Source organism: Musca vetustissima, unplaced genomic scaffold (genome assembly GCF_032173495.1).
Source record: "Musca vetustissima isolate MV318-11 ecotype Yass unplaced genomic scaffold, APGP_CSIRO_Mvet_v1 utg48789, whole genome shotgun sequence".
NCBI lineage: Eukaryota > Metazoa > Arthropoda > Insecta > Diptera > Muscidae > Musca > Musca vetustissima.
The window spans coordinates 2,382-29,633 of record NW_026884601.1 but is presented as its reverse complement, the minus strand read 5'-3'; the positions used below and the strand labels follow the sequence as shown (position 1 = coordinate 29,633).

Sequence of the window (27,252 nt, the reverse complement as noted above, 5' to 3'; positions counted from 1 at the left end):
TTCTTATATGCGTTTTTTTCTTATATGGAATTATAGGATATAAGAAAGTATAAGTTCGGTGTTTTTGCTAATCTTTCTTATATGCGATTTTTTCGTATATGAGATGTGCTTATATCCGATATCTACTGTGCCAAGTATTGAGGAATAAGTCTCCTTCCCATCGCATAGAAAGTGCTATCCAGCGTGCTGTGTGAAAGACTGAAGCCAATGGTCAATGACATTATTGGACCATACCAATATGGATTCAGACCTGTCAAATTCACCATTGACCAGATTTTCACTTTGCGGCAAATCCTGGAAAAGACCCACGAAAAACACATCGACACATTCCACCTATTCGTCGACTATAAAGCCGCGTTCGACTCGAGCTCTATCCGTTCAGAGGTATTTAAAGCCATGTCTGCGTTTGGCATTCCTGCAAAATTAATTCGGCTATGCAGGATAACATTAACAGGCACAATATCAGCAGTTAGAGTCGGAAAGGACCTCTCGGAGCAATTTAATACCGAACGAGGATTCAGACAAGGTGACAGTTTGTCTTGTGACCTTTTTAACATCCTGCTGGTAAAGGTCATACGAGAGGCAAAGGTGAACAGAAATGGCACTCTGTACACCAAACAACACATGTTACTCGCCTACGCCGATGACATCGACAGACCAAACTCACCCTCTACAAGACGTTGATACTACCCGTGCTGTTATACGGATCTGAAGCATGAGTACTTACGCAAGCAGATGAGGCAGCTCTTGGAGTGTTTGAGATAAAAATTATCCGAAAGATTTATGAGCCGATCTGCGTTGAGGGTGAATATCGCCGTCAAATGAATCATGAGTTGTACCAGCTATTCTCGTACATCGAAATTATTAGACGTATTGAGCTGCATCGACTACGTTGGCTAGGTCATGTTGTGAGAATGGATGAAGATGATCCAGCCCAGAAGGCATATAAAAGTGAACCAGCTGATGGTTCGCGCAGAAGGGAAAGGCCACGAGTAAAATTGAAAGATCAAGTTGAAGACAACATTGCCGAATATGGTCTTTCAACTGGGAAAAACTGCGCAAAAGACCGACGCGCCTGGAAGTCTTTTCTAAGCTCGGCTTATGGAACGTAAGTTCTGTCACAAGCCAGTAAGTAAGTAAACATATGTTTTGTAAGAGGCAAAAGGAATCGAGATAGACCCATGGTTCACTTATTTGGCCCATGGACGAACCCTATTGAAATATGAGAAAATCGGTTCAGATTTAGATCTAGCTCCCATATATAGTTCCGTCCGATTTTATGTGAATGATGCACCAAACTCCCAATATTTGTCCGATTGTGACAAAATTTTGCACAGAGTACTGAATCAGGACCAGACTGATGTTTGCGAAGCTTCATTAAAATCGGATCAGATTTAGATATAGCTCCCATATATAGATTCGTCCGATTTTTTGTTAATGATGCACCAAACTCCCAATATTTATCCGATTGGGACAAAATTTTGCATAGAGTCCTGAATTAGGTCCAGATTGATGTGTGCTAAGTTTCAAGAAAATCGGTTCAGATTTAGATATAGCTCCCTTACATAGTTCCGTCCGATTTTATGTGAATGATGCATCAAACTCCCAGATTTGTCCGATTGGGACAAAATGTTGCACAGAGTCCTGAATTAGGTCCAGACTGATGTCTGCGAAGTTTCATTAAAATCGATTCAGATTTAGATATAGCTCCCATATATAGTTTTGTCCGATTTTATGTGAATGATGCACCAAACTCTCAATATTTGTCCAATTGGCACAAAATTTTGCAAAGAGTACTGAATCAGGTCCAGACTGATGTCTGCGGTGTTTCATTAAAATCGGTTCAGATTTAGATATAGCTCCCATATATAGTTTCGTCTGATTTTATGTGAATGATGCACCAAACTCTTAATATTTATCCGATTGGGACAACATTTGCGCAGAGTTCTGAATTAGGTCCAAATTGATGTTTTCGAAGTTTCATTAAAATCGGTTCAGATTTAGATATAGCTCCCATATATAGCTACGTCCGATTTTATGTGAATGATGCACCAAACTCCCAATATTTGGCCGATTGGGACAAGATTTTGCACAGAGTACAAAATTAGGTCCAGACTGATGTCTGCGAAGTTTCATTAAAATCGGTTCAAATTTAGATATAGCTCCCATATAAAGTTTCGTCCGATTTTATGTAAATGATGCACCAAACTCCCAATATTTATCCGATTGGGACAACATTTTGCATAGAGTACTGAATTATGTCCAGACTGATGTCTGCGAAGTTTCATTAAAATCGGTTCGGATTTAAATATAGCTCCCATATATAGCTTCGCCCTATTTTTTTGTGATATATTTGTCCGATTGAGCAAAATTGTGAATAGCGAATGCAATTGAGGAAAATATTATTAATATCTCTTGTATGTACCCAAAGTGGTGAAGGGTATCATATATTCGGCCCCGTTCGACTTTTGAACTTTCCTCACTGGTTTTTAATATAGTTTCCATAATTATGTGTCATGACTGTATGCCTCTGCTTGTGCTCTCTCTATTGAATTTCTTTTTCAAACTTTTCAGGAGAAAGTATTTTTGTCTTTCTCTCTCCAAAATACCGCAATAGCCGCCTCTCTTTTAATTAGAATAATAATTCAAATATGATTTGTTGTTATCAGCAGAATTGCACGTTGTTGTTGTTGCTGTTTTTAATCTATTTTGCAAAACAGAGATCATGACAATGGGGTAAATCACTCACCGCAAACCCCCAATATTTTAACCTTCAGTTAGAGATGACGGCCGGGTGATTTCAGACGTTCAGACTCGAGCGAGGTAGGGGTGTAAAGATTTAGTTACGGAATAAAATTAATTAAATAAATTATTTTTAAATAATTATCCATTTTTGACACAAAAGGCCCCATCGATATTATCGGTCACGCGACAACAACTTGACAACTGGAAATTCCCAAAATCATGTAAAGAATAAAAATCCACAACAATTTTTTAAATGTGTTTGTGTTTACAGTGCGAAAAATAAATGAAAAGAAAAAAATTAAAAATGCAAAATTAGAATTGAAAAAAAAAATAAATTAAAATAAAAAAATAAATCAACAACAAAACTGTGACGTGTTTTGAATACTAAAGTCCGTCCTCCATCAATTCTCGACAACTTAACAACAACAATAAAACCAAAAAAATATATAGAGAACCAAACGATTAGTAATAATTTCAATTAATTCAAGTTCGCTGGTTGCTGCTGGGGTAAGTACCCAAAATCCAGAGAGGAGTGTAATAATAATTGCGGATTTAAGTTTACCGCAGAGAGGGAGAGAGAGAGAGTAAACTAGAATGCTATGCGGTCTCTTGTAGGATTACCATTAGGCAAAAATTATTTTTTTTGGACCAAAAATTTTTTTGGGGACCTTAAATAGGAGCTGCAATATGCGCGGATTTTTTAAAAATAAAAAATATATTTTTTACAAAATCCACGCCTATTGTAAACCTGGAAAAATATGTTTTTGTTATTTTGTTTTCTTATGTATTTACAGCCCAAATAATTAAATTCTTCATTTTTGGTCGTTTTCTTGCATGTATTTGCCTGAGAAACCACAAGAATTGGGATTTATTCCCCTCTCCCCTTAGTCCCAGTCTCTTTTCCAATTATTGTGTTTGATTGGCTCTCAGAGTTATCCCCACTGAGTACTGAACATCAGGGATGGAAAATAAAAAATGTGAAAAGGTACCAAAAGAGTACATTTTTTAATAAAAGGGTACTTTTTTCAAGAAAATACAAAAAAAAAAATATTTTATTCAGTTTCATAAAGATCGATTTTCAAGATATCACTTAGTGTATCTTTCTGATGGTAATAATATGAGAATTCTTGCTTCTTTCGATTGCATTTGAATATGTATGCTACTGACTAATTTCAAATTCATTACCTCTTTCTCGAAAGCCAATACATATACCCCAAACTAACATGAATTTCTGTTCCAAAGTGCTCTTAAAATTATTGAAGTAAACACGACGACTAGGAATATCATCAATTTGCCTACCTTAGGAGATAGCAGAGTATGCCAAATTGAGTATCTGACAAACATATCCATTTGTAATTTTAATCATAACTGAACAGTTATCAGTCGAAAACCTGTTCATATTTTCAAGAGAAATATTGCAATCACATCAATATCTTTATCTGCATACTTTTGTCGGTAAATCCATAACAAATTCTAATCCAAAAAAAAAATATATATATATATGTCATTGCTTAATGAAGTATTGGAATGGTACTGAAATAATCACGGGGGTACTACGGTACATTTTTGGGTAAAAAGGTACTGAAAAAAGTACTATTGTACTGAATTTTCCATCCCTGCTGAACATGCATGCCAAACAAAGGCATGCCTTTGTTTTGCTTTGTCGCCTCTCTCTCTCTCTGCCCGAGTAGTCACTGCCGCTGCTGTTGTCGTCGTCGTTATTACTGTTGTTATTGTTATTATTAATATTATTCATGTAGCTCTGTTTAGCATAACTCACGCGATCATTGTTTATGCTTGTCAGAGTTTGCCATTGTTGTTTGTGTATATGTGTGTTGTCGTCGTCGTTGTTGTTGCTGCTGCCGTGCCACTTGTGGAGTTCGTTCGTAAAGAGATCTCGGCCATAGACGGCACAGACAACAGCACTCAAACAGAAGACACAACAGTTCAATTTCTGTAACGTTCGTATCAACAAGATTGTTGTCGTCTTCGTCTTGTTTGGTCGCGCCGTCGGTGAATGAATCGATTTGTTGTGTGTTGTCGTTGTTGTTTTTTTCTCAACATGAAATGGTGGTGCGTCCAAAAGTGTTGTTTTTGTTTCATTTTTTCTAGAAATCATCATCGCATCGAATAAAAACGAAGAAATTCAATTAGCAATGAAAAAGAAATTAGTGCAGATCACAACAATAACAACAAAGTGAAAGTGTTTAATAAAGTGGAAACATATAATAAAAAAAAGAAAACCAGAAAGAAAAAAAAATCCAGTGAATTCCAAATTCAACAAAATTATTCATGTTTTTTTTTGCAAAAACAAAAAGTCTTGATTGTGTTTGGTTGTTCCCCCCAAACTATTTCAACGCCACGTTTTCGTTTTGTTTGTTGCAAGCTCCCGTTCTTGCTCTCCCCCAATCCCTTGCTGTTCTTAACTGCCATATAATCATCGTCATCATCCACATTGCTGTCGTGCTCATGTAAATAATCAACGTGTTACTTATGTTCTATTTACACAGTTTGTGTTGTTGGGTGTTTCAACAATTCGCTGCCGTCGTCGCCTCCAGCAGCGGTGGCTGCTGCGATTCTTTCTGCTGTTACTTTTTGGTGAAAACAAATAAACAAAAAATCAACGAACCTCGCAAGACAATCGAAATGAACGCCGAATTTTTGTTGTTGTTGACATATTTATGAGTGTGTGTGTGTGTTCATGTGTGATTCCTTGTGTGTTTTCTCTTTGGTAGGGTTACTGTGTGCGAATAACGAGTGAATTTTTTGGCTGATTAACTGAGGGCTGTGTAATTTTTTTTTTCGTTTGGTTTGTATTTTTTAGGGAAACAAATGTATGGGGGTTGCCAAGTGTTTTGAAAAAGAGAACTTTTGTGGAAAATAGAGCAGGCACGTCAGGAAAGATCTTCATGATCTAGAGAGAGGGTCCAAAGGTATAAGCGTGAACCCCTAGATCAAGAAGCCTATCAAGTAGGTCTGAATGTTTTTCACACGGACGCAGTCGCGCAGGCAGGAGATCAATATCGCGTGAATACATACAATTGAATAATATGGACTTCTTCTATAAAATAATTAAATGTTTGGCCCATTTTGAAACAGTTTGAGACAGGCCCTTGATAAAATTTGAATTTAATTTGCAGATCCATTTTCTCTTCAACTGCGACATAAATACAAGTCATCAACATACGAGCCTTGTAAAGCCACATATTATCCATTATGCCTGATAAAACGCTTAACCAACGGCGAAACGCGTCGCATAATGATGGGTGTGAAGGTTCACCACCTGTCTTTCCTTTTTATTGCAAATTTCGACTCGAAAGAGGAAAAACTGACTAAAACGATAATTTGAATGAGTTTATTCAAATGATCATCTTACAGGCAAAATTTAAATACATTTACAAGTAATTACATAGGACAATGAAATTATCTAAAATGGAACCGACCCATATTATTGACCGGCTGGATGACGAAATTAGCCCTAAAAATATCATCCTACATGCCAGAAAACGAAGGTAAACCCGATATAACATTGTTAGAATGCTGGAAGATCTTACAGACAGATACGATGGTATCTGCAGGGTCTGCTTCTAAAATCCAGCGCCAGAGGGCGGTTACGTTGTTGTAGTATGAAGAAGGGGAGCGCAACCTCGAAAACTCTTTACCTTCAGGTGTTTCCTAATTCATAGAAATTCCTTCTTGTTATCGAGCGGGAGGTTTTTTTACCACATCAATCAAATTTTTGATTTCAGTTACTCGACGAAATTTGGTTCAATCACTGCGGTTGTTGCTGTCATCTCCTCTTTCCGATGCACAGTGCTTGTAACCGGGTGGGGTTGGCTCACTTTTCTCTTTGTAACAGCTTCGCAGGTTTGTCATTTGCCTGCTCTCCTGGGGCCCTAAATCTTATTCGCATTTTGCGAGGAAGTGGAGGGAAGGCTTGTCTCTCTGAGTATCCGTAACAAGAACGAATTTTTGTATCTTTGATTAATACGGTAGAGTTTCCGCTTATGTGCCCCCAGATATATGCTTCTTTATTTTCGCTGTTCCGACCTTTCTTTATTGTCGCTGCACCGACATTCTAAGATAGTTATGTTAGTCTAATTTTCATGTTCCTACTTTGGATGTGCTCGATTTCCCGCCTGCGTCGAAAGGTTGGACCCAGGATTGCTCTTCAACTGTGGTTCTTGAACTCAGATCAACTTTTTTCCAGCTTGTTGCCAAAACATCCACAACTATAGGAGAAAATCTTTATAAATTCTTCAATATTTTTTATACCTTGCATAACTACGGTGCATACCCACCTTTTAGTATACCGATTGCCATATCTCGACTGAGTCAGTTATGGACCAATCGTCACGAAATTTTGCATGTAGGACCGGTTCGGACAAAAAAAGGGGCCCTATTGTTCTTGGTAATGATCGGTTAATATTTAGGGGATGAAATAGACCAATAATTTTCTTTTTCTGTTTTTTGGAGGCCAGAGAATGGTGTCTGACCATGGAATATGGTAGTGTAACTTAATTGAAGATCGGAAAATATTTAGCGGGTCAAATGGACAAAGACTTCTAAGTAAAAAATGCGAAATTTGCCTACTAAGGCGTATATATTTACTCCTGAAGGATATAGACCGCAGAAGTTGACAGTATATGCAAGAAATTGATAAACATTATATTGATGAACGTTCCCGGATGCTATAGTTATACTAAAACCTTCCCGGATCTCTGTATTATTAAATTGTTTAGTATTACCATTATCACACTAGAGTGCAGAAATATAGTGCTGATGGCTAGGAAATTTTGCATGATGTTCAGGTTATGGTCAAGAACGATGTTTATAATTTTCGATGATGATCGATCAGATATTTCGAGGGCGAAAAAGACCGACAATTTATAAAATGGAAAAAATGGGCCTATATTTACAATTTTTATTGAAGAAATTTTAATAAGAACCCATTGTACCAAATTTTCGAGTTCGGTTTAAAAACGAGATTGAACCCCCCAAAATACCGAAAATTGGTGGGTACCGTTATATGGGTGCTAGCAGAAAAAGTGGACCGATATTAATAATTTTTAGTGGACATATTTGGTATTCATAAAAAACCAAATGTACCAAGTTTCAGCGAATTCGGTTGAAAATCGCGCTATAAACCCCCAAAATACCGTAAATTGGAGGATACCGCTATATGGGGTTACTAGTAAAAGTGGACCTATATTTATTATTTTTAGTGGAGAAATTTGGTACCCAATAAGAACCCATTGTACCAAATTGCAGCGACTTCGGTTGAAAAGCGCGCTCAAGAACCCAAAAATATCGAAAATTGGGCGGTACGCTTATATGTGGGCTATGCCTAAAGGTGGACCGATATATCTTCGAACTTAACCTGCCTGCAGAAAAAAGCGATACTATGCAAAATTTTAAAAATCTATCTCAGTTCCTTCAGAATATAGCGTGATTACAACAGACGGACGGACATGGCTTGATCGTCTTAGAATTTTACCCTGATCAAGAAAATAAAATTACTTTATAGGGTCGGAAATGAATATATCGATGATTTATAAACTGAATGACAAAATTAATATACCCTCCATACTTTGGTCGATGGTTTAAAAAACATGTAAAATGGGTCCGCTTGAGAAAAAATTCCTCCTTTGAAGAATATTTGTTCAAATAAATTTCAAAACATATTTCTCAAAAATTCTTCTTAAGGTTAAACAAAAATTTTAAAAGCAATTCACGTTTTGTTAAGACTTAAAAAAATTCCCCATTTTTGTAAGTTTTGATAATATATTAAAACAAATACCATATTTAAATACTCCAAAACAAATATTTATTGGCAAGTCTTGCTAAATTAGCAGTATCCTCTTAATATTATTTTTATCCATTTTAAAATATTCACCAAAATATTCCACTATTGTCTCTTTCCATGTTTTTGCTTTAAAAACACACATGAAGGCAACCCTGTGTGATCGTTCTCTCACAGCATGAATAGTTGTTGTTTTTCTTTTATTTCGTGTTTTTGTTGTTGTTGCCTTGTAATACACTGCATTGAATACAGTAATCGTTTACTTTGCTTGATTAGGTGTATGTCTGGCTGAGTGCAGAGGGAGAACATTAGAAGAGAACACATATGAAATCTCCATAATGTGTGCGAGAGAGAGAACGAGCCCTTCACTGTCGCCTTGTTGGTGAACGAGCAATGACGAAGGCGGCAGTGAAGAACAAGAATTCTTGTTTATTTGCAATTTTTTGTTTCTCTGTTAAGTGCCGGTTAGCAGAGGCAGAGCATGCATGCCTGTTCTTAGCAGAGATTTGTTTTATGACCAATGACGTCATTACAGGAACAAAACACTATTATAGTGAGTGAGTGTGTGTAAGAGAGGGAACGGGAATGTAAGTGAATGGTTTTGGCAGGCAGTAACAGCTGCTGGTTAAATTGTTGTGGTTTTTAAAGAAATCTAAATAAAACATGGCCGTTTTGCATGAAAATGCATGCATTTAATTATTAATTGATTTAATATGGAATTATTAATAGATTGGAAGTTTCTTTTAAAATTTTCAAGTGAAAGGGCCAGTTTGAAGGACTGACTGGCGTCTTTGGTAAACATTGAGAGCATTCCTGCCTGAGTGTATGAAACACAGTGGGAGAACATTAGAAGAGAACAAAAATGAAACTCCCGTAATCATTACGGCGTAATGTGTGTGCGAGGGAGAGAGAGTCCTTTATTGACGTTGTCGTTGTTGTTGTCGGGGCTTTGTTTATTTGCAAATTTTTGTTTCTCTGCCGGTTAACAGAGGCAGAGCATGCATGTTCTTACCAAAGATTTGTTTTGATGATGAATGACGTCATTACAGGAACAAAACAGTATTATAGAGAGTGAATGTGTTTGTGAGAGAGAAAGGGAATGCAAGTGAATGGTTTTGGCAGGCAATAACAGCTGCTGGGTTAAATTGTTGTGGTTTTTTAAAGACATCTAAATAAAACATGATATTTTTTGCATGAAAATGCATGCATTTAATTATTAAATGATTTAATATGGACTTATTAATAGATGCTGGAGTGTGATTGGGTTGGAAGTTTATTTTAAAAATTTCAAGTGAAAGGGCCACTGACTAACGTCTTTGGTAAAGAGTCTAATTTTGGCAATTCTTTCATGCAAAAAAATCGCAAGCGCATAAGATAAAGCGGACAATGCACGATATTGTTTTTAAATTTAAATTGACAAATCATTTTTTTTTGAAAATAGAAATAACCACAACAACAATAACACAATAAATTATAATAAAAATAAATTATTTTTATAAATATCAAACAAATTATCGATGGGGCCATATAATTCCCCACAATTGAAGTACGAAACAAAATTTCAATAAAGAACCGATCGGATGATGATAATGTTTGCGTGACAGTTTTGAATGGCAAGACCAATCAGCTTGCTTTTGGGAGGAAGAAGCAGCGAAAGAGTATCGGAAATCGGGAAAATTATAATTTATAGAAAAAAATGAATAATTTTACTAATTTAATATTTCAAACACAATTGAACATGACTGAATTGTTGTTCGGTCGGTCAGTCATTCAATAAGGCAAACAAAAGCCGTTGCAATCGAAATCGCACGGCCAGTCCCCCACCATCTCTAATAGCTGTCATCGGTTTTTAAGTGATACGAGACAATGATGGGCTGACGGAATGCGGCTTATCGGCCGAACACTCGTAATGTAACGTGACGTAAAAAATGTGCTGCCGTTGGCGTTGCCATTCCATTCAAAATCGACAAGCAAATGGCAAAACCAGGAAAACCACTGAACTAAAAACGTTTACGTTTACGCTTTCTTGGTTAGTGGACGGTGAGGGTTTGACCCAGTATCGCGAATGAAAAATTTGCTCCATTTTTTTTTTGATAACAATTATCACCTGGCCGTCACCGGGTCTAGAAAAAAAGACAAGTAATCCGATCTACATAAACTACGTCATAATAACGTTTATCGTACCGCTTTTACGTCAATATTATGTTACGTTTCAAAATACTGTGGTGAATAATCTATGTTTTTTTCTTGTGTTTCGAATGCAGATAGTGACAGTTCTTAGTTTTTTTATCAACATTTTTATTTTAAATATATAATCTAAGTTAAGTTTTAAATAAATAACGGTGAACCAAATCAACCTGACCAACCAACCATCATGAACGGCAAAACGCCATCAACAACCGCTCTAATGATTTATGATGATAAGGATGTGAGTATATCAAAATTATTTTTATTTGTATTGAAGGAAAAATATTCATGAAAAAATCTTAAGTAAAAATTGCCATCTTTGGGGTTCTAAAGAAAAATAAATGTTTAAAAATTCGCCTTTGAAAACTTATTTTTAAATGTTCCAACTCTGATGATTATTCGAAAAAAAAATTTAAACTCCCATATTCGTTGGCATTAGTAAAAAAAAAAAATATTTTTTTAAATCCAATCTCTAACGGTCTTATAAAATATATTTTTTTTTCTTTTTTTATACCCTCCACCATAGTATGGAGGGTATATTAATTTTGTCATTCCGTTTGTAACTAATCGAAATATTCATTTCCAACACTATAAAGTATATATTATTGACGATCTAGCCATGTCCGTCCGTCTGTTTTAATCATCTGAAGGAATTGAGATGGATCGCCAAAATTTTGCATAGATTCATCTTTTGTCTGCAGGCAGGTCAAGTTAGAAGATGTGCTATATCGGTCCACATATAGGCATAGCTCCCATATAAGGGTATTTCCCAATTTTCGGTATTTTGAGGTTCTTGAGCGCGTTTTTCAACCGACTTCGCTGAAATTTGGTACTTCGAGTTCTTATTGGGTAGCAAAACTCTGCACTAAAAATTATAAAAATAGATCCATTTGTTCGGGTAGCCCCCGTATAAGAGTACCGCCCAATTTCCGCAATTTTGGGCTTCTTGAATGCGTTTTCCAACCAAATTCATTGTAATTTGATTTTTTGTAGTCGTATGAGGTAATAAATCTCCCTCCCAAAAATTATTAATATTCGCCCCTCTTTTAGACCCCATATAACCCCCTTTTTATATCCTTCACCACACTGTGGTACAGGGTATTATGTTTTTGTGCATATGTTTGTAACAGACAAGAGGAATCGATATAGATCCATGGTTCGTTTTGAGAATATGCATAGAATCATTTTCTGAGTCGATTTACGCATGTCCGTCCGTCCATGCATTTTTGTGAACAAAGTACAGGTCGCATTTATGACCCGATTTGGATGAAATTTAGTGCATATCACTAATTTGGCCCAAGCATGTCAAGTTTTGTATCGGATTTTATGTCGAGATAAATTTTGTAAAGCGCACTGTGTTGCGGCATAGCATATAGTGGATGCCACGGTTGCCCAAATACGTCCATTTATATATAGACCTTTTACATATTTTGCTCGATAATTGACATTCAATTTTTCATAAAATTCAGATTGGTACCGAAAGTGGTGAAGGGTATATAGTCGTCCGACTTTTGAGCTTTCCATACTGGTTAGATTTGTATAAGAATGTGTGAGTAGGTTAATGGAACCATCGCAAGGAATCAATCTGATTAAAAATATATTTTTTAAGTAGCTCCCATAAGGCATGGATTTTTTTTTAATTTATTTTTAAGGCTTCGAGGATCTCTTAAATATATCTTTGGTATTTTGACAATAACCCCTCTAGGAGATTTTTAGAATATCCATCAATTGCATTCCGTAGTTTTTTTTAGAAAGAAATGTTGACTAACAATTTTACATCCACAAATAAGTGTCAAAAGCGCGAAAATGTTCCAAGCACTTCAGACAGAACCCCATTTGCCTATAGTTGCTGTCTTTGGCATGGCAAAAAAGGAGGTCAATAACCTTTCGTCTCCCCCTCCCACTAAACTGAAAACTTCAAAAATTTTTTTTTCTTAGGATCGACGAAAATTTACATATCAATCAAAATAAACAACACTTGATAAAATATATTAAAAACAAATACAACAACAACAACATAAACATATAACTGGTGTTTCCTGTTGTTGTTGGAACTGCTGCTGTCACTGGCAAAGACCTGAAGACCTATTTACACAGCTGGCGGCATTCAGTCAAGTGTTGTTATCATTTTGGGAGAAGAATGGGGGGATGGGGAGGTAGAGGTAAAGGGGAGAAGGTTAGGGGAAATGTTATACAATAAAATTCAATTTGAAGTCAATGAAACGAAATCAATTTATTTAAAGTAAATATTAAATATTTTTTTTAAATGAACCTCTGGTAGATAGATCTTGAATTTGCTTTCTGGTTAATATAAGAGAAAAGATCTCGTCGTCTCCAGATTCACTCCAGTCGATGAGAGAATTGCTATAAACCTTAATTCTACAACAACAATCTCATTTGAGCGCCCATCCTCTTAACGAAGACAAAGTATTCTACGAGCACATAGAAAGAGCGTATGTCCTCCTCTGCCCTGATCATGACATTAAAATTCTGCTAGAAGATTTTAATACAAAAATCGGTAGGTTGAAAAATTCGCTCTCTATGAAGAAACATCCGACAGATAGGCATGATTTTTTTTTCTCCCAAGAAGTCAATCAGTGAGAGAAAAAAACATTGTAGTTAGAAGCACCAGATTCAGGTATCTTGTTCTACACAAGGTCACTTGACCGTCTTCATGTCAAACAAAGACGACCTTGATCGATCGGAGGAAGGAATGTCGAGTAGCAGTATTTACCTACAGGCAAGTTTCGCACGCCTCTAAGTGACAGTAGCCAGGAGAAACCTCTGGTTGAAAAACACCGAAAATGACACGTGATCTCTGCATAGGGGCTGCTATGTAGAAACATAGACTCTCATATTGAAAATGTTATGTGAAGAAGTTGTTTATCCTTAAATGTGTCGTAATGCAATACCAATTCCACCTTGTAATGCTAAAATATAGCATTACAAATTGGAAAAATTCTCCTTAGGACCAGATATTATGGGAAGATATTAGACCTAAGGAGAATCTAAAGTATCAAATTTTGGCCACTTCGGTGCGAATCATCAAAAATTGAAAATCGGAAGGTATCGTTATGTGGGGGCTATCCTAAAACGTTGATCGATATTAATTATTTTTGATGGAACGGTATGGTAGGTTGGGTTATCATTGGTTATAATACCGTTTCACCAAAAATTATTAATATCGATCAACGTTTTAGGACAGCCCCCACATAACGGCCAATACGGTTCAAAAACATGGTCTTTTAGACCTCAAAAATAGAAAATCGAAAGGTATCGTTATATGGTGGCTACCCTAAATAGTGGACCAATATTTATAATTTTTTATAGAAACAATTTCTACTCAATCAGAACCCAATGTACCAAATTACAGCAAATTCTGTTGAAATAACTTTGTGAAATCCACAAAAATCGAGAATCGGAAGGTGTCGTTACAGGAGACCTATGCCAAAATGTGAACCAAATTCGGTTGGAAAAAAAGGCAAAAATTCTCAAAAATCGAGAATCGGAAGGTGTCGTTATAAGGAGGCTATCCTGGGCTTTTGACCGATATTGATAATTTTTGGTGGTAAGATATTAGACCCAATGAGAACCCAAAATATCCTATTTTAGCCAATTCTCCAAAATTAGGAAAATTCGGGATATCCTTATATGGAGGCTATACCAAACTGTGGACCGTTATTGATAATGTTTGGTGGGAAGATATTAGACCTAAGGAGAACTGAAATATTAAAATTACAGTCAATTCGGTTAAAAAACGTGTCTGAAATCCACAAAATAGCAAAAATCGGAGGGTAACGTATGAAGGGGGATACCCCAATAAAAACGTGGCTCAATGTTGATAATTTTTTGTAGGAAGGTTTGTTACCTCATGAAAATCCAAAGTACCAAATAACAGCCTTTTCGGTTCAGAAACTTGGACAATATCCTTAAAAGTAGAAAATCGGAAGGTATTGTTTCATGGGGGCTATCCTAGAAAAGTGGACAAAATTTTGATAATTTTTGGTAAGGAGATTTTGCAGTCAATGAGTATCAAATTTTAGACAATTCTGTTGAAAAACTTCTTCGAAATCCCCCAAAAAAACGAAAATTCGGGTTGCCGTCATATGGGGGCTATACCAAAATGTGAACTGATATTAATCTTTTTTGGTAGGAGGGTTTACTACCTCATGAAAATCAAAAGTACCAAATTACAGCCATTTCGGTTTAAAAACTTGGCTAAAATATTTAAAAATCGAAAATCGGAAGGTATTGTTATATGGGAGCTACCCTTAAAAGTGAACCAATATCAATAATTTTTGGTTGTGAGATTTTTTACCCAATGAGAACCCAACATACCAAATTGCATCCAATTTGATTGAAAAACGTGCCCAAATTCCCTCAAATACTAAAAATTCAGGGTACCTCTATATGAGGGCTACCCTAAAAAGTGGACCAATATCGATAATTTTTGGTTCGGAGATTTACTACCCAATGAGAACCAAAATTACCAAATTACAAGCAATTTGGTTGGAAAACTTAGCCAATATTCGTTAAAAATCAAAGATCGGAAGGTATCGTTACATGGAGGCCATCGTGAAACTTTAACCGAGATTGATTATTTTTGGTAGGGAGATTTGTTACCCAATGCGAATCAAAAATAACGAATTCCAGCAAATTTGGATTAAAGACATGTCTGAAATTTTTAAAAAACTTTAAATCGGAGGGTAGCGTTAGAAGGGGACTACCCTAATACACAGGTCAATTTTGATATTTTTTGTTAAAAATATTTTCTACCCAATGAGAACCCAAAATATCTAATTTAAGCCAATTCGGTTAAAAAGTTGACCAAATTAACTTATTTTTGTTCAAATTAAAGAGTATAACAGTTTCGAAACTTTGTTCTAAAAATTTCAAAAATATTTAAATTAGTTTTTTTATCGATAAACTCCTTTTTATTACGATTTCAAGTGTATAACAGTTACAATATAACAGTATAACACTTTTATATTTGAGTATAACAGTTTAAAAAATTTCGAAATTTCCATTTTTATTCATTTTATAAAGAAAACATAAAAAAATAAATACAAAAAAAAATTTTTTTTTCTTCGTCATATAGACCTGTATAACAGTTTCGAACCTTCGAATTTTTGTTCTTTTGGAAACACGTGTTTTCTTTCTAATTGTTAAATAATTATTTATTTTTTTTTTTTTTTTTTGGAAAACATTTACCCCACAATATTTCAATTTTGCCTTTGAACAATAATTAACTATCTAAACACTTGTCAATCACAACAGCAACGTGATTGACTGCATATCGGTCGCGGGGAACACCCTATCAAGCAGGGGGCAATGTTTATCACAGTTTCTAAACAGAAAATCAATATCAATGTTCCGCAGATTGTGGTTTGAAATATTCGAAGGTATTGAAAAAAGAACCGACAACAAAAACAAATTAACTAGAAACCTAGACAATCACCTTGAGTTCTTATAACAGAGGTGAGCGGAACCTCACCTCACCCCTTGCCTGTACCCTTATATACCTCCTCTGTTTTTTGTTGTCGTTTTTTGGTGTCATTTTCAGTTTCTTTGGTTATCTAAGAGGTTCTGGTTCTGCTCTACTAATTATTACTGCCTGCCTACTAGATGTCATTTGTTGTTGTTGTATTTTTTTGGTTTTCAATTTCATGTTGTTGTTGTTGCTGTCACCCATGTTACGGAAATCAAATTTCATAGGAAATTTTATTTCTCTCTTTGTGCAACACTTGAAAAGTTACATTCAACAAATAATTGGAAAAACACATTTTCGCCATCAGTTGTAATTTATTGAAGTTTTGAAGTTGCTGTTGTTGTAATTTTCAATTTTGATCATGTTTAGTTTTGATAACACGATAACAGGGAGCATCGTAAATAATTTACAAAAAACCCGTTGTTCAATTTTTATCTGAATTGGCTGTAATTTGATATGAGGGGTTTCTCATTGGGTAGAAAATGTCCCTACCACAAAATTAACAATATTGGCCGAAGATTCGGGGTAGCTCCCCTTATCCGCACCCCTTGATTTTTCGGTATTTTCGAGAGTTTGTCTAGGTTTTCTCAATCGAATTGGCTGTAATTTGGTATTTATACCCTTTGTGCATATGTTTGTAACAGGCAAAAGGAAACGAGATAGACCCATGGTTCCTTTTGAGAATATGCATAGAATCACTTTCTGAGTCGATTTATGCATGTCCGTCCGTCCGTCCGTCCGTCTGTTGATGTTAAATTGTAAACAAAGTACAGGTCGCATTTATAATCCGATTTGGCTGAAATTTGGCACAGCTCATTTATTTGGCCCAAGGACGAACCCTATTGAAATTGGGAAAAATCGGTTCAGATTTAGATATAGCTCCCATATATATTTTTGTCCGATTTGAGGACTTTAGTCCCTGAAAATCATCCGATTTGCACGAATTTCGGTACAGCGTACTGAATTAAGTCTAAAATGATGTGTGCCAAATTTCGAGAAAATCGGATCAGATTTAGATATAGCTCCCATATATAGTTTCGTCCGATTTAAGGTAAATGTGGCACCAAAGTCCCTCTGTATCTTTCGATTTGCATGAAATTTGGCACAGAGTACTGAATTAGGTCCAGAATGATGTGTGCAAAGTTTCGAGAAAATCGGTTCAGATTTAGATATAGCTCCCATATATAGTTTCGTCCGATTTAAGGTAAATGGGGCACCAAAGTCCCTCTGTATCTTTCGATTTGCATGAAATTTGGCACAGAGTACTGAATTAGGTCCAGAATGATGTGTGCCAAGTTTCGAGAAAATCGGTTCAGATTTAGATATAGCTCCCATATATAGTTTCGGCCGATTTAAGGTAAATGTGGCACCAAAGTCCCTCTATATCTTTCGATTTGCATGAAATTTGGCACAGAGTACTGACTGAGGTCCAGAATGATGTGTGTCAAGTTTCGGGAAAATCGGTTCAGATTTAGATATAGCTCCCATATATAGTTTCCTCCGATTTAAGGTAAATGGGGCACCAAAGTCCCTCTATATCTTTCGATTTGTATGAAATTTGGCACAGAGTACTGAATTAGGTCCAGAATGATGTGTGCCAAGTTTCGAGAAAATCGGTTCAGATTTAGATATAGCTCCCATATATAGTTTCATCCGATTTAAGGTAAATGGGGCACCAAAGTCCCTCTATATCTTTCGGTTTGCATGAAATTTGGCAGAGAGTACTGAATTAGGTTCAGAATGATGTGTGCCAAGTTGCGAGAAAATCGGTTCAGATTTAGATATAGCTCCCATATATAGTTTCGGCCGATTTAAGGTAAATGTGGCACCAAAGTCCCTCTATATCTTTCGATTTGCACGAAATTTGGCATTGCGTAATGAATTAATGAATGTGTGTTTAGTTTCGTGAAAATCGGTCCAGATTTAGATATAGCTCCATATATATCGTCCGATATATATATATATATATACGCTTATAATAGATTTTCATAATTTTGTCCCTGGTCCTTTAAAAATGCGACGTCTTTTAGGTTTCATCTGTTGGATATACCGAAAGTGGTGAAGGGTATCATATAGTCGGCCCCGTCCGACTTTACTGCTTTCCTTACTGGTTTGGGTTCTCATTGAGCAGAAAATCTCCCTACCAAAAATTATCAAGTTGGGACCACGTTTTGGTATAGGCCATATATATAAGGATACCACCGATTTTCCCTATTTTGAGGATTTTGGTCACGACTATTCAATTAAATTGGTTGTAATTTGCTATTTTGGGTTCTCTTAGGAGGGTAAACCTTCTTACCAAAAATTATAAAAATCGACCCACTTATTTGTATAGGTCCCATATAACATTATCATTTCGAAAAAAAACTCAACCTAAATTGTTCTCCCCAATTTTGACCATGACTGTATTAAAGCTTGCAAAACAAAATATTTGACGGCCAGACAAAAAACCCCCAAACTGGCCAACCAATCAAAAAAATAACAACAAAGAAAAAACTATTACATTCAGGAAATAAAATGTTTCTGTAAATGACAGCAATATGAAGTTTGTGTCGGAGCGAAGGGGAACCACCCCAACCAATCTGCAAAATAAGCAGCACATTGTAATGACAATTGAAAATTAGCCGACAAGAAGGCAACCAAAATACGATGATGGCCATCAACAGTCGTCAGGAGAAGAACTCAACCAACCAACCAGGCATTCGGCCAACCGAACAAGCAGTCATACTGACAGCCAGCCAACATTTTCAGTTAAACTGTCAACACCATACCACGTTTTTATGCTCTTCAACGAGTCCTGCTCAAAATTAAACTAGCACCCACCCACGCCAATATTTTTATTTTTCTGCTGCCTCCTCTTGGAGTCTTCCTCCTGCCCCCTCATTGTCTGGCTTGGCAATAATACTTTGGCCACCACCGTCTGACTGATGAGCTGACAAACCGGCCATTAGTTGGGGGTAATTACAACATGTTTTGACCATACCCCGAACGTTTTTTTTCGGGAGCTCCTTTTCTTCCTTTCTTCTTTTCAATAACATTGCAAATAATGATGATGATTTTTCACGGCTTCCATGGAAGGAGAGTGTAGCTCTTTTCCTTGTATCCTTTGTTATAATTTTTCTTTCTTATCTTTTTTTCATTTACAAAGTTTTTTTTTAGTTAACTCACTACATTGTAACTCCTGTTGCTGTTGTTTAATGTTCGGTAAAATTACCATTAACTCCAACTCAAACTTGCCTTCCCTTCTCAGGGCGTCTCGGTGATAGAATTAATTAAATTCATGGCCACAGACAACAGTAGGAAACAGGTAAAAAAGTATTATTTTTTTAATCTCTCCGGGCTTCCCGGAGGTTGGGAGAAAGACTTTCTGTTCATATGTTTGGATATCTTAGGATATCTTCACGAAGAAATGAGTATTTGCAGACACAAAAATCCACAGATAGAAGGAAATAAAAAATGCATTTATGCTAAGAAATCCAAAATTTTTGGCATCGTCATAAGTGCCTCATAGGGATTATGCCTCATGATTTTGAAAGTGGAACATCTTCCCTTCAAATTGCTGCTAGTCACATCGCGATATCATATCTAGTTCCCGAGATATCACGAATTTTGTGTGATGCGCAAAATTACCTGATTTGTGGGGTATTTTTCGGTATGCCATTTCAAGATGCCATAACTTCTGAACTATCTGGAATATTTTTAAGATTCAAATGGATTTGGAATAAGGAATATCTTGTCTTGACATAGTCTATGAAATGCAAAAATGTAACTCTATAATTTTTGGAGATATATGCCGAAAAGATTATTTGAAGATAGAAAAATACAGAGAATGGAAGAATTAAAATATGGTTAAGGTTAAGAAATCGAAATTCTACCTTGTCATGAACATTACGGCCTAGGATCTTAAAAGTGCGACATTTTCCTTTCAAATTGCTGCAAGCCACATCGCGATATCATATCTAGTTCTCGAGTTATCACGAAATGTGTGTGATGCGCAAAATTACCTGATTTGTGGGGTATTGTTCGGTATACAATTTCAGGGGATCATAACTTTTGAAATATCTGGAATATTTTTATGAGTCAAATGGATTTGGAATAAGGAATATCTTTTCTTCACATTGTCTATGAAATGTAAAAATGTAACTCTTTAAAATTTTGGAGATATATGCCGAAAAGATTATTTGAAGATTGAAAAATACAGAGAAAGGAATAATGAAAATATGGTTATGGTTAAAAATTCGCAATTTTACCTTGTCATAAGGGTCTCATGATTTTTATGGTCTATGATCTTGAAAGTGGAACATCTCCCCTTCAAATTACTGCAAGTCACATCGGGATATCATATCTAGTTCCCGAGATATCACGAAATTTGTGTGATACACAAAATGTCATGATTTTAAGGCTACTTTTTGTATACCAATTCCAGGGGCCATAACTTCTGAACTATCTGGAATATTTTTAAAATTCAAATGGATTCGGAATAAGGAATATCTTGTCTTCACATTGTCTATGAAATGTAAAAATGTAACTCTTTAAAATTTTGGAGATATATGCGATTATTTGAAGATTGAAAAATACAGAGAAAGGAATAATGAAAATATGGTTATGGTTAAAAATTCGAAATTTTACCTTGTCATAAGGGTCTCATGATTCTTATGGTCTATGATCATGAAAGTGGAACATTTCTCCTTCAAATTGCTGCAAGTCACATCGAGATATCTTATCTAGTTCCCGAGATATCACGAAATTTGTATGATACACAAATTTTTTTTTAATTTTTAGAGTATTTTTTGTAAACCCTTTTCAGGGGCCCTAACTTCTGAACTAAAACGAATATGTTTGAGATTCAAATGGATTCGGAATAAGGAATATCTTGTCTTCAAATTGTCTATGAAATGTAAAAATGTAACTCTTTAAAATTTTGGAGATATATGCGATTATTTGAAGATAGAAAAATACATAGTATTTTTTGTAAACCCTTTAGAGTATTTTTTGTAAACCCTTTTCAGGGGCCCTAACTTCTGAACTAAAACGAATATGTTTGAGATTCAAATGGTTTTGGTATCAGTAACTCCTAGACTCCCTATCTTCTATTAGATGCAAGAATGTAGCGCTTTAAATTTTCCAGATATGAGCCTCATAAAAATATTTTCGATTTTTTATATGTTCAGAAAATTTTAAGTAGTCAGCTTCTGGGAGCCATAACTTTGATACCGATCTATATATTTCTAAAAAATAACTATTATATTTCTAAGAAAAGATCTAAACTTCAAATACATATATGATATGTGGATATATCTCGTCAAGTTCCTGAGATATCGTTAAATGAAGACAAATGCACAAAATATAATACCAGATTTATATAAATGTGTCATATTTAGAATTTTCCCGCGTCAAAGTTCCAGGGGCCATAGCTTTGGAACTATGAGGAATATTTTGAAGATTTAAATTGATTTTGAAAGAGGAGTAACTAATCTTTGTTATTTTGGAGTAACTAATCTTTAAATCCAATACCAAAACTTAGGAAGTCTCTAAAAAAAGATCTGATATATCGTAGAAATTATCACAAGACTTGAGATTTTGTGATAATTGTTTTTTTTTTTTTGCGTAACGTTTTCTAGAGGTCATAACTTCAGAACTATGGAGAATATTTCAGAGATTTAAATTGCTTTTGAAAGAGGATTAACTTATCTTAAAATCCAGTATTAAAAATCAGGATGTATCTAGGAAAATATCTGAGATATCGGAAAATATCACAAGACTTCGAATTTTTTGATACTTGGATTCTTCTTGCGTAACATGTTCTAGGGGCGATAACTGCGGAACTATAGTGAATATTTCAGAGATTTAAATTGCTTTTGAAAGAAGAATAGCCAATCTTGAAATCCAGTATTAAGAATCCGGATGTGTCTAGGAAAATATCTGAGATATCGGAAAAATAACCTCAAGACTTAGAATTATATGTCGTTTGGTATTTTTTGCGTAACATGTTCTAGGGGTGATAACTTCGGAACTATGGGGAATATTTCAGAGATTTAAATTGATTTTGAAAGAAAAATAACTTATCTTGAAATCCTGTACTAAAAATTAGAAGGTGTCTTGGAAAATATGTGAGATATCGGAAAAATAAACTCAAGACTTAGAATTCTCTGATATTTGATACTTTTTGCGTAACTTGTTCTAGGGGTCATAACTTCGGAACTAGGTGGACTATTTTGAAAATTTAAATTGATTTTGAAAGAAGAAGAACTTATCTTGAAACCCAATACTAAAAAATAGAAGGTGTCTAGGAAATTATCGGAGATATCGGCAAAATAAGCTTAATACTTAGAATTTGTTGAGAGTTGGTACTTTTTGCGTATCATGTTCTAGGGGTGGTAACTTCAGAATTATGGGGAATATTTTAAAGATTTAAATTGATTTTGAAAGAAGAATAACTTATCTTTAAATCCAGTACTAAAAATTAGTATATATCTAGGAAAATATCTGAGATATCGTAAAAATAATCATCATACTTAGAATTTTCCCATACTTTGTATTGTTTGCGTACCATGTTCTAGGGGACATACCGTCGGAACTATGGGGAATATTTTGAAGATTTATATTGATTTTGAAAGAGGAATAACTTATCTTGAAATCCAGTACTAAGAATTAGAAGGTGTCTTGATAAATATCTGAGATATCGGAAAAATAAGCTCAAGACAGAATTTTCCGATACTTGGTATTCTTTTGCGCACACATGTTCAAGGGATCATAACTTCGGAAATATGGGGAATCTTTCAGAGGTTTAAACTGATTATAAAAGAAGAATAGCTTATCTTGAAATTCAATATTAAAAATTAGAAGGTGTCTAGGAAAATATCTGAGATATCGGAAAAATAAGATCAAGACTTAGAATTTTCTAACATTTCGGAATGTTTTGCGTAACATCTCCTAGGGGCCATAACTTCATAACTATTGGGACTATTTTTAAGATTTAAATTGATTTTGAAAGAAGATTAACTTATCTTGAAATCCTGTACTAAAAATTAGAAGGTGTCTTGGAAATATCTGAGATATCGGTAAAATAAACTCCATACTTAGAAATTTTTGATAGTTGGTATTTTTTGCGTAACGTGTTGTAGGGGTGATAACATCGGAACTATGGGAAATATTGCAGAACTTTAAATTGATTTTGAAAGATGAATAACTTATCTTGAAATCCAGTACTAAAAATCAGGATGTGTCAAGGAAAATATCTGAAATATCGGAAAATGATCACAAGACTTAGATTTTTCTCATACTTGTTTTTTTTTAGCGTAGCATGTTCTAGAGGTCATAACTTCGGAAATATGGGGAATATTTTGATGATTTAAAATGATTTTCAAAAAGGGGTAACTAATCTTGAAATCCAATACTCAAAATAAGGAGGTGTCTGGGAAAATATCTGAGATATAGTAAAAATGATCATCATACTTAGAATTTTCCGATACTATGTATTGTTTGCGTAACATGTTCTAGGGGCCATAACTTCAGAACTATGGGGAATATTTTGATGGTTTAAAGTGATTTTGAAAGAGGAAGAACTTATCTTGGAATCCAGTACTAAAAATTAGAAGGAGTCTAGGAAAATGTCTGAGATATCGGAAAAATAAGCTCAAGACTTAGAATTATCTTTCGTTTGGTATTCATTTTGCGTAACATGTTCTAGGGTTGATAACTTCGGAACTATGGGAAATAATTCTGAAATTTAAATTGATTTTGAAAGATGAATAATGATAACTAATGATAACTAATTTTGAAATCGAGTACTAAAAATTAGAAGGTGTCTGGAAAAATATTTGAGATATCGGAAAAATATCACAAGACTTAGAATTTTTCGATACTTGGAATTTGTTTGCGTAACATGTTCTAGGGGTCATAACTTCGGAACTATGTGGACTATTTTAAAAATTTAAATTGATTTTGAAAGAGGAGTATCTAATTTTGAAATTTAGAACTGAAAATTAGGAGGTGTCTGGGAAATTATCTGAGATATCGGAAAATTATCACAAGACTTAGAATTTTTTGATATTTGCCCCTTTTTTGCGTAACATGTTTTAGGGGTCATAACTTCTGAACTATGGGGAATATTTTGCGGATTTAAAATGATTTTGAAAGAGGAGTATAACAGCTTCAAATCTCGTATAAATTTCTATTCTATGTCGTACAATAATAATTGAGTTTTTGGGAAAATAATCAAATCGATTTATCTTACAAGGCTAAAATCCCTTTTCAATATTTTTTTTAAAATTGCCATAACTTTGAAAATAGTTGAGTTATTTTTATAAAACTTTCAGATCTGAAGGACAACAACATTCTAATCTTCCCCCTCTCTTTTTATTTTCCCCTCTCCTTCCAGACGGGTTCAACATTAACCCCCGAAATGTTACTCACCACAGCGGAATCATCAACATTTAGTGCCTCTGAGGTCGCCGGCCGTTTACAAGTCGATGTCCGCACCGGCCTCAAATGGACCGAGGCGAAATATCGTGCAAAAATCATTGGACAAAATGAACTGAATGTTATCGAAGAAGATCCGACATGGAAAAAATATATAGAACAATTTAAAAATCCACTCATCCTGCTGTTGCTCGGCTCCGCCTTGGTATCGGTGGTAATGAAACAATACGATGATGCTGTTAGTATTACGATAGCTATAATTATTGTGGTCACTGTGGCATTTATACAGGAGTATCGTTCGGAGAAAAGTTTAGAGGAGTTAAAGAAATTGGTACCGCCAGAATGCCACTGCTTACGGGAATCCCGATTGGAGACATTTTTAGCACGTGAACTTGTGCCGGGTGATATTGTCCATTTGAACGTGGGTGATCGGGTCCCAGCCGATGTGAGGCTATTTGAGGCAATTGATTTGTCCATTGATGAGTCAAGTTTTACGGGAGAGACAGAACCCTCGCGCAAATGTACCGATATGCTGCTAAACAATATGGGCAATAAGGATCATACAAATATGAAAAATATTGCCTTTATGGGGACCTTGGTCCGCTGTGGCAATGGCAAGGGTATTGTGGTGAGCACTGGAGAGCGCAGTGAATTCGGCGAGGTCTTTAAAATGATGCAGGCCGAAGAGGCCCCCAAGACACCGCTTCAGAAATCTATGGATATTTTGGGTGCCCAATTGAGTTTTTATTCATTCCTGATTATTGGTGTCATTATGCTGCTCGGCTGGCTGCAGGGTAAACCTCTCACGGAGATGTTTAATATCTCAGTTTCCTTGGCTGTGGCAGCCATACCGGAAGGCCTACCCATTGTGGTGACTGTCACCCTGGCCTTGGGTGTCATGCGCATGGCGAAACGTAATGCCATTGTCAAGAAGCTGCCCACCGTCGAGACATTGGGTTGTGTCAATGTCATCTGCTCCGATAAAACTGGAACCCTGACGAAAAATGAAATGACCGTCACCGTGATCATCACCTCCGATGGTTATATGGCAGATGTTACGGGAGCCGGGTACAATGATCAGGGCGAGATACACATACGCAATTGTAACAATGTGGAAATGGCCAAGGCGAATATTACAAACCTCCTGGAGATCGGAGCTGTATGCAATAATGCCTATATACAAAATGGCACATTACTCGGCCAGCCCACAGAGGGCGCTCTCATTGCGGCCGCAATGAAAAATGGCATGTATGCCACAGCGGAAAATTATGTACGCATCCAGGAATATCCCTTCTCGTCGGAACAAAAAATGATGGCCGTCAAGTGTATACACAAATACAACAACAACAAAGAGGAAATATACTTTGCCAAGGGTGCTCTCGATATGCTCCTGCCTCAATGTACGAAATATAAATTTGGCTCACAAACAATGCCGTTGACGAAGCAAAACGAAGCGGAATTTTTAGCGGAAGCCTATGAAATTGGTCGTAAAGGATTGCGAGTTTTGGCATTGGCCAAAGGCAAAAATCTACAAGATTTGGTGTATTGTGGCTTGGTGGGCATCACCGATCCGCCACGGCCATTGGTTCGAGAATCGATAGAGTTGCTGATGCAGAGCGGCGTGAGGGTGAAAATGGTTACCGGAGATGCTCAAGAAACGGCAATGGCGATTGGTAAGTGAAGAAAAAAATAGTATATTCTAAAAAGGGAAGGGAGGGAATTGTCAAAATGTATGAAGTGTAAATAATGTCAGTGGTGGGAAATCGATTGTTCCGACATTGTTGGCAGGCGGAATCCCTGAAAGGAGAAAATGCAGTGCTAAGTGATTGGCAATTATCTAAGATAGAACTGAGAAATTTGGCACACACATTCCTACTACTCCTAGGAGGTTTGGTATTGAAAATGGCTTAAATCGGTCAATGTTTTGGTATAGGCTCCCTATAGGGTACCTCCCGAATTTCGGTATTTTGGGCATGATTTTCAAGCAAATTGTCTGTAATTCGGTATTTTGGGTTCTCCTGGGGTAGAAAACCTTTCTACCAAAAATGATCAATATTGGTCCACGTTTTTGGGTAGCCCCCTCTCTCGATATTCGGTATTTTGGGGAGCTTGGACATGTTTTCCAACCAAATCGTCTGTAATTTGGTATGGTGGGTTCTCATTGGGTAGCAAATCTCCCTACCAAAAATTAGTAATATTGGTCTAATTTTAAGGGTAGGCCTCATTAAGGATACCTCCCGAATTTCGGTATTTTGGGGAGCTTGAGCACGTTTTTCAGCCGAATTTCCTGTAATTAGGTATTTTGCGTTTTCTTGAGGTATTAAAGCTCCCTACCAAAAATTATTAATATCGGCCCAAGTTTCAGGGTTTCTCCCATACAAAGGTAATTCCGAACATCAATATTTTGGGGTGGATTTTCAACCGTATTATTATTATTATTATTATTGCCCCAGTTTTGATGGTAGTCCCCATGTAAGGTTCTCTTTAGGTGGCAAATCTTCTTACCAAAAATGATTAACATTGACCCAAGTTTCAGGGTAGCTCCCATACAACGGTACTTGTCGGTAATTTGGTTTTTGATTCTCCTGGGGTAGAAAATCTTCCTACC

The 27,252-nt window shown here is 35.8% G+C and overlaps 1 protein-coding gene across 1 annotated transcript; it reads left to right on the top strand.

The window, feature by feature from the left end:
* Positions 1-24,603: 24,603 nt before the first annotated feature.
* Positions 24,604-26,317, top strand: LOC133331639 (calcium-transporting ATPase type 2C member 1-like; the record flags this gene model as incomplete). Its single annotated transcript, XM_061540021.1, has 1 exon — positions 24,604-26,317. A coding segment is annotated over exon 1 (1,690 nt), but the record flags the coding sequence as incomplete, so codon positions are not given.
* Positions 26,318-27,252: the final 935 nt, after the last annotated feature.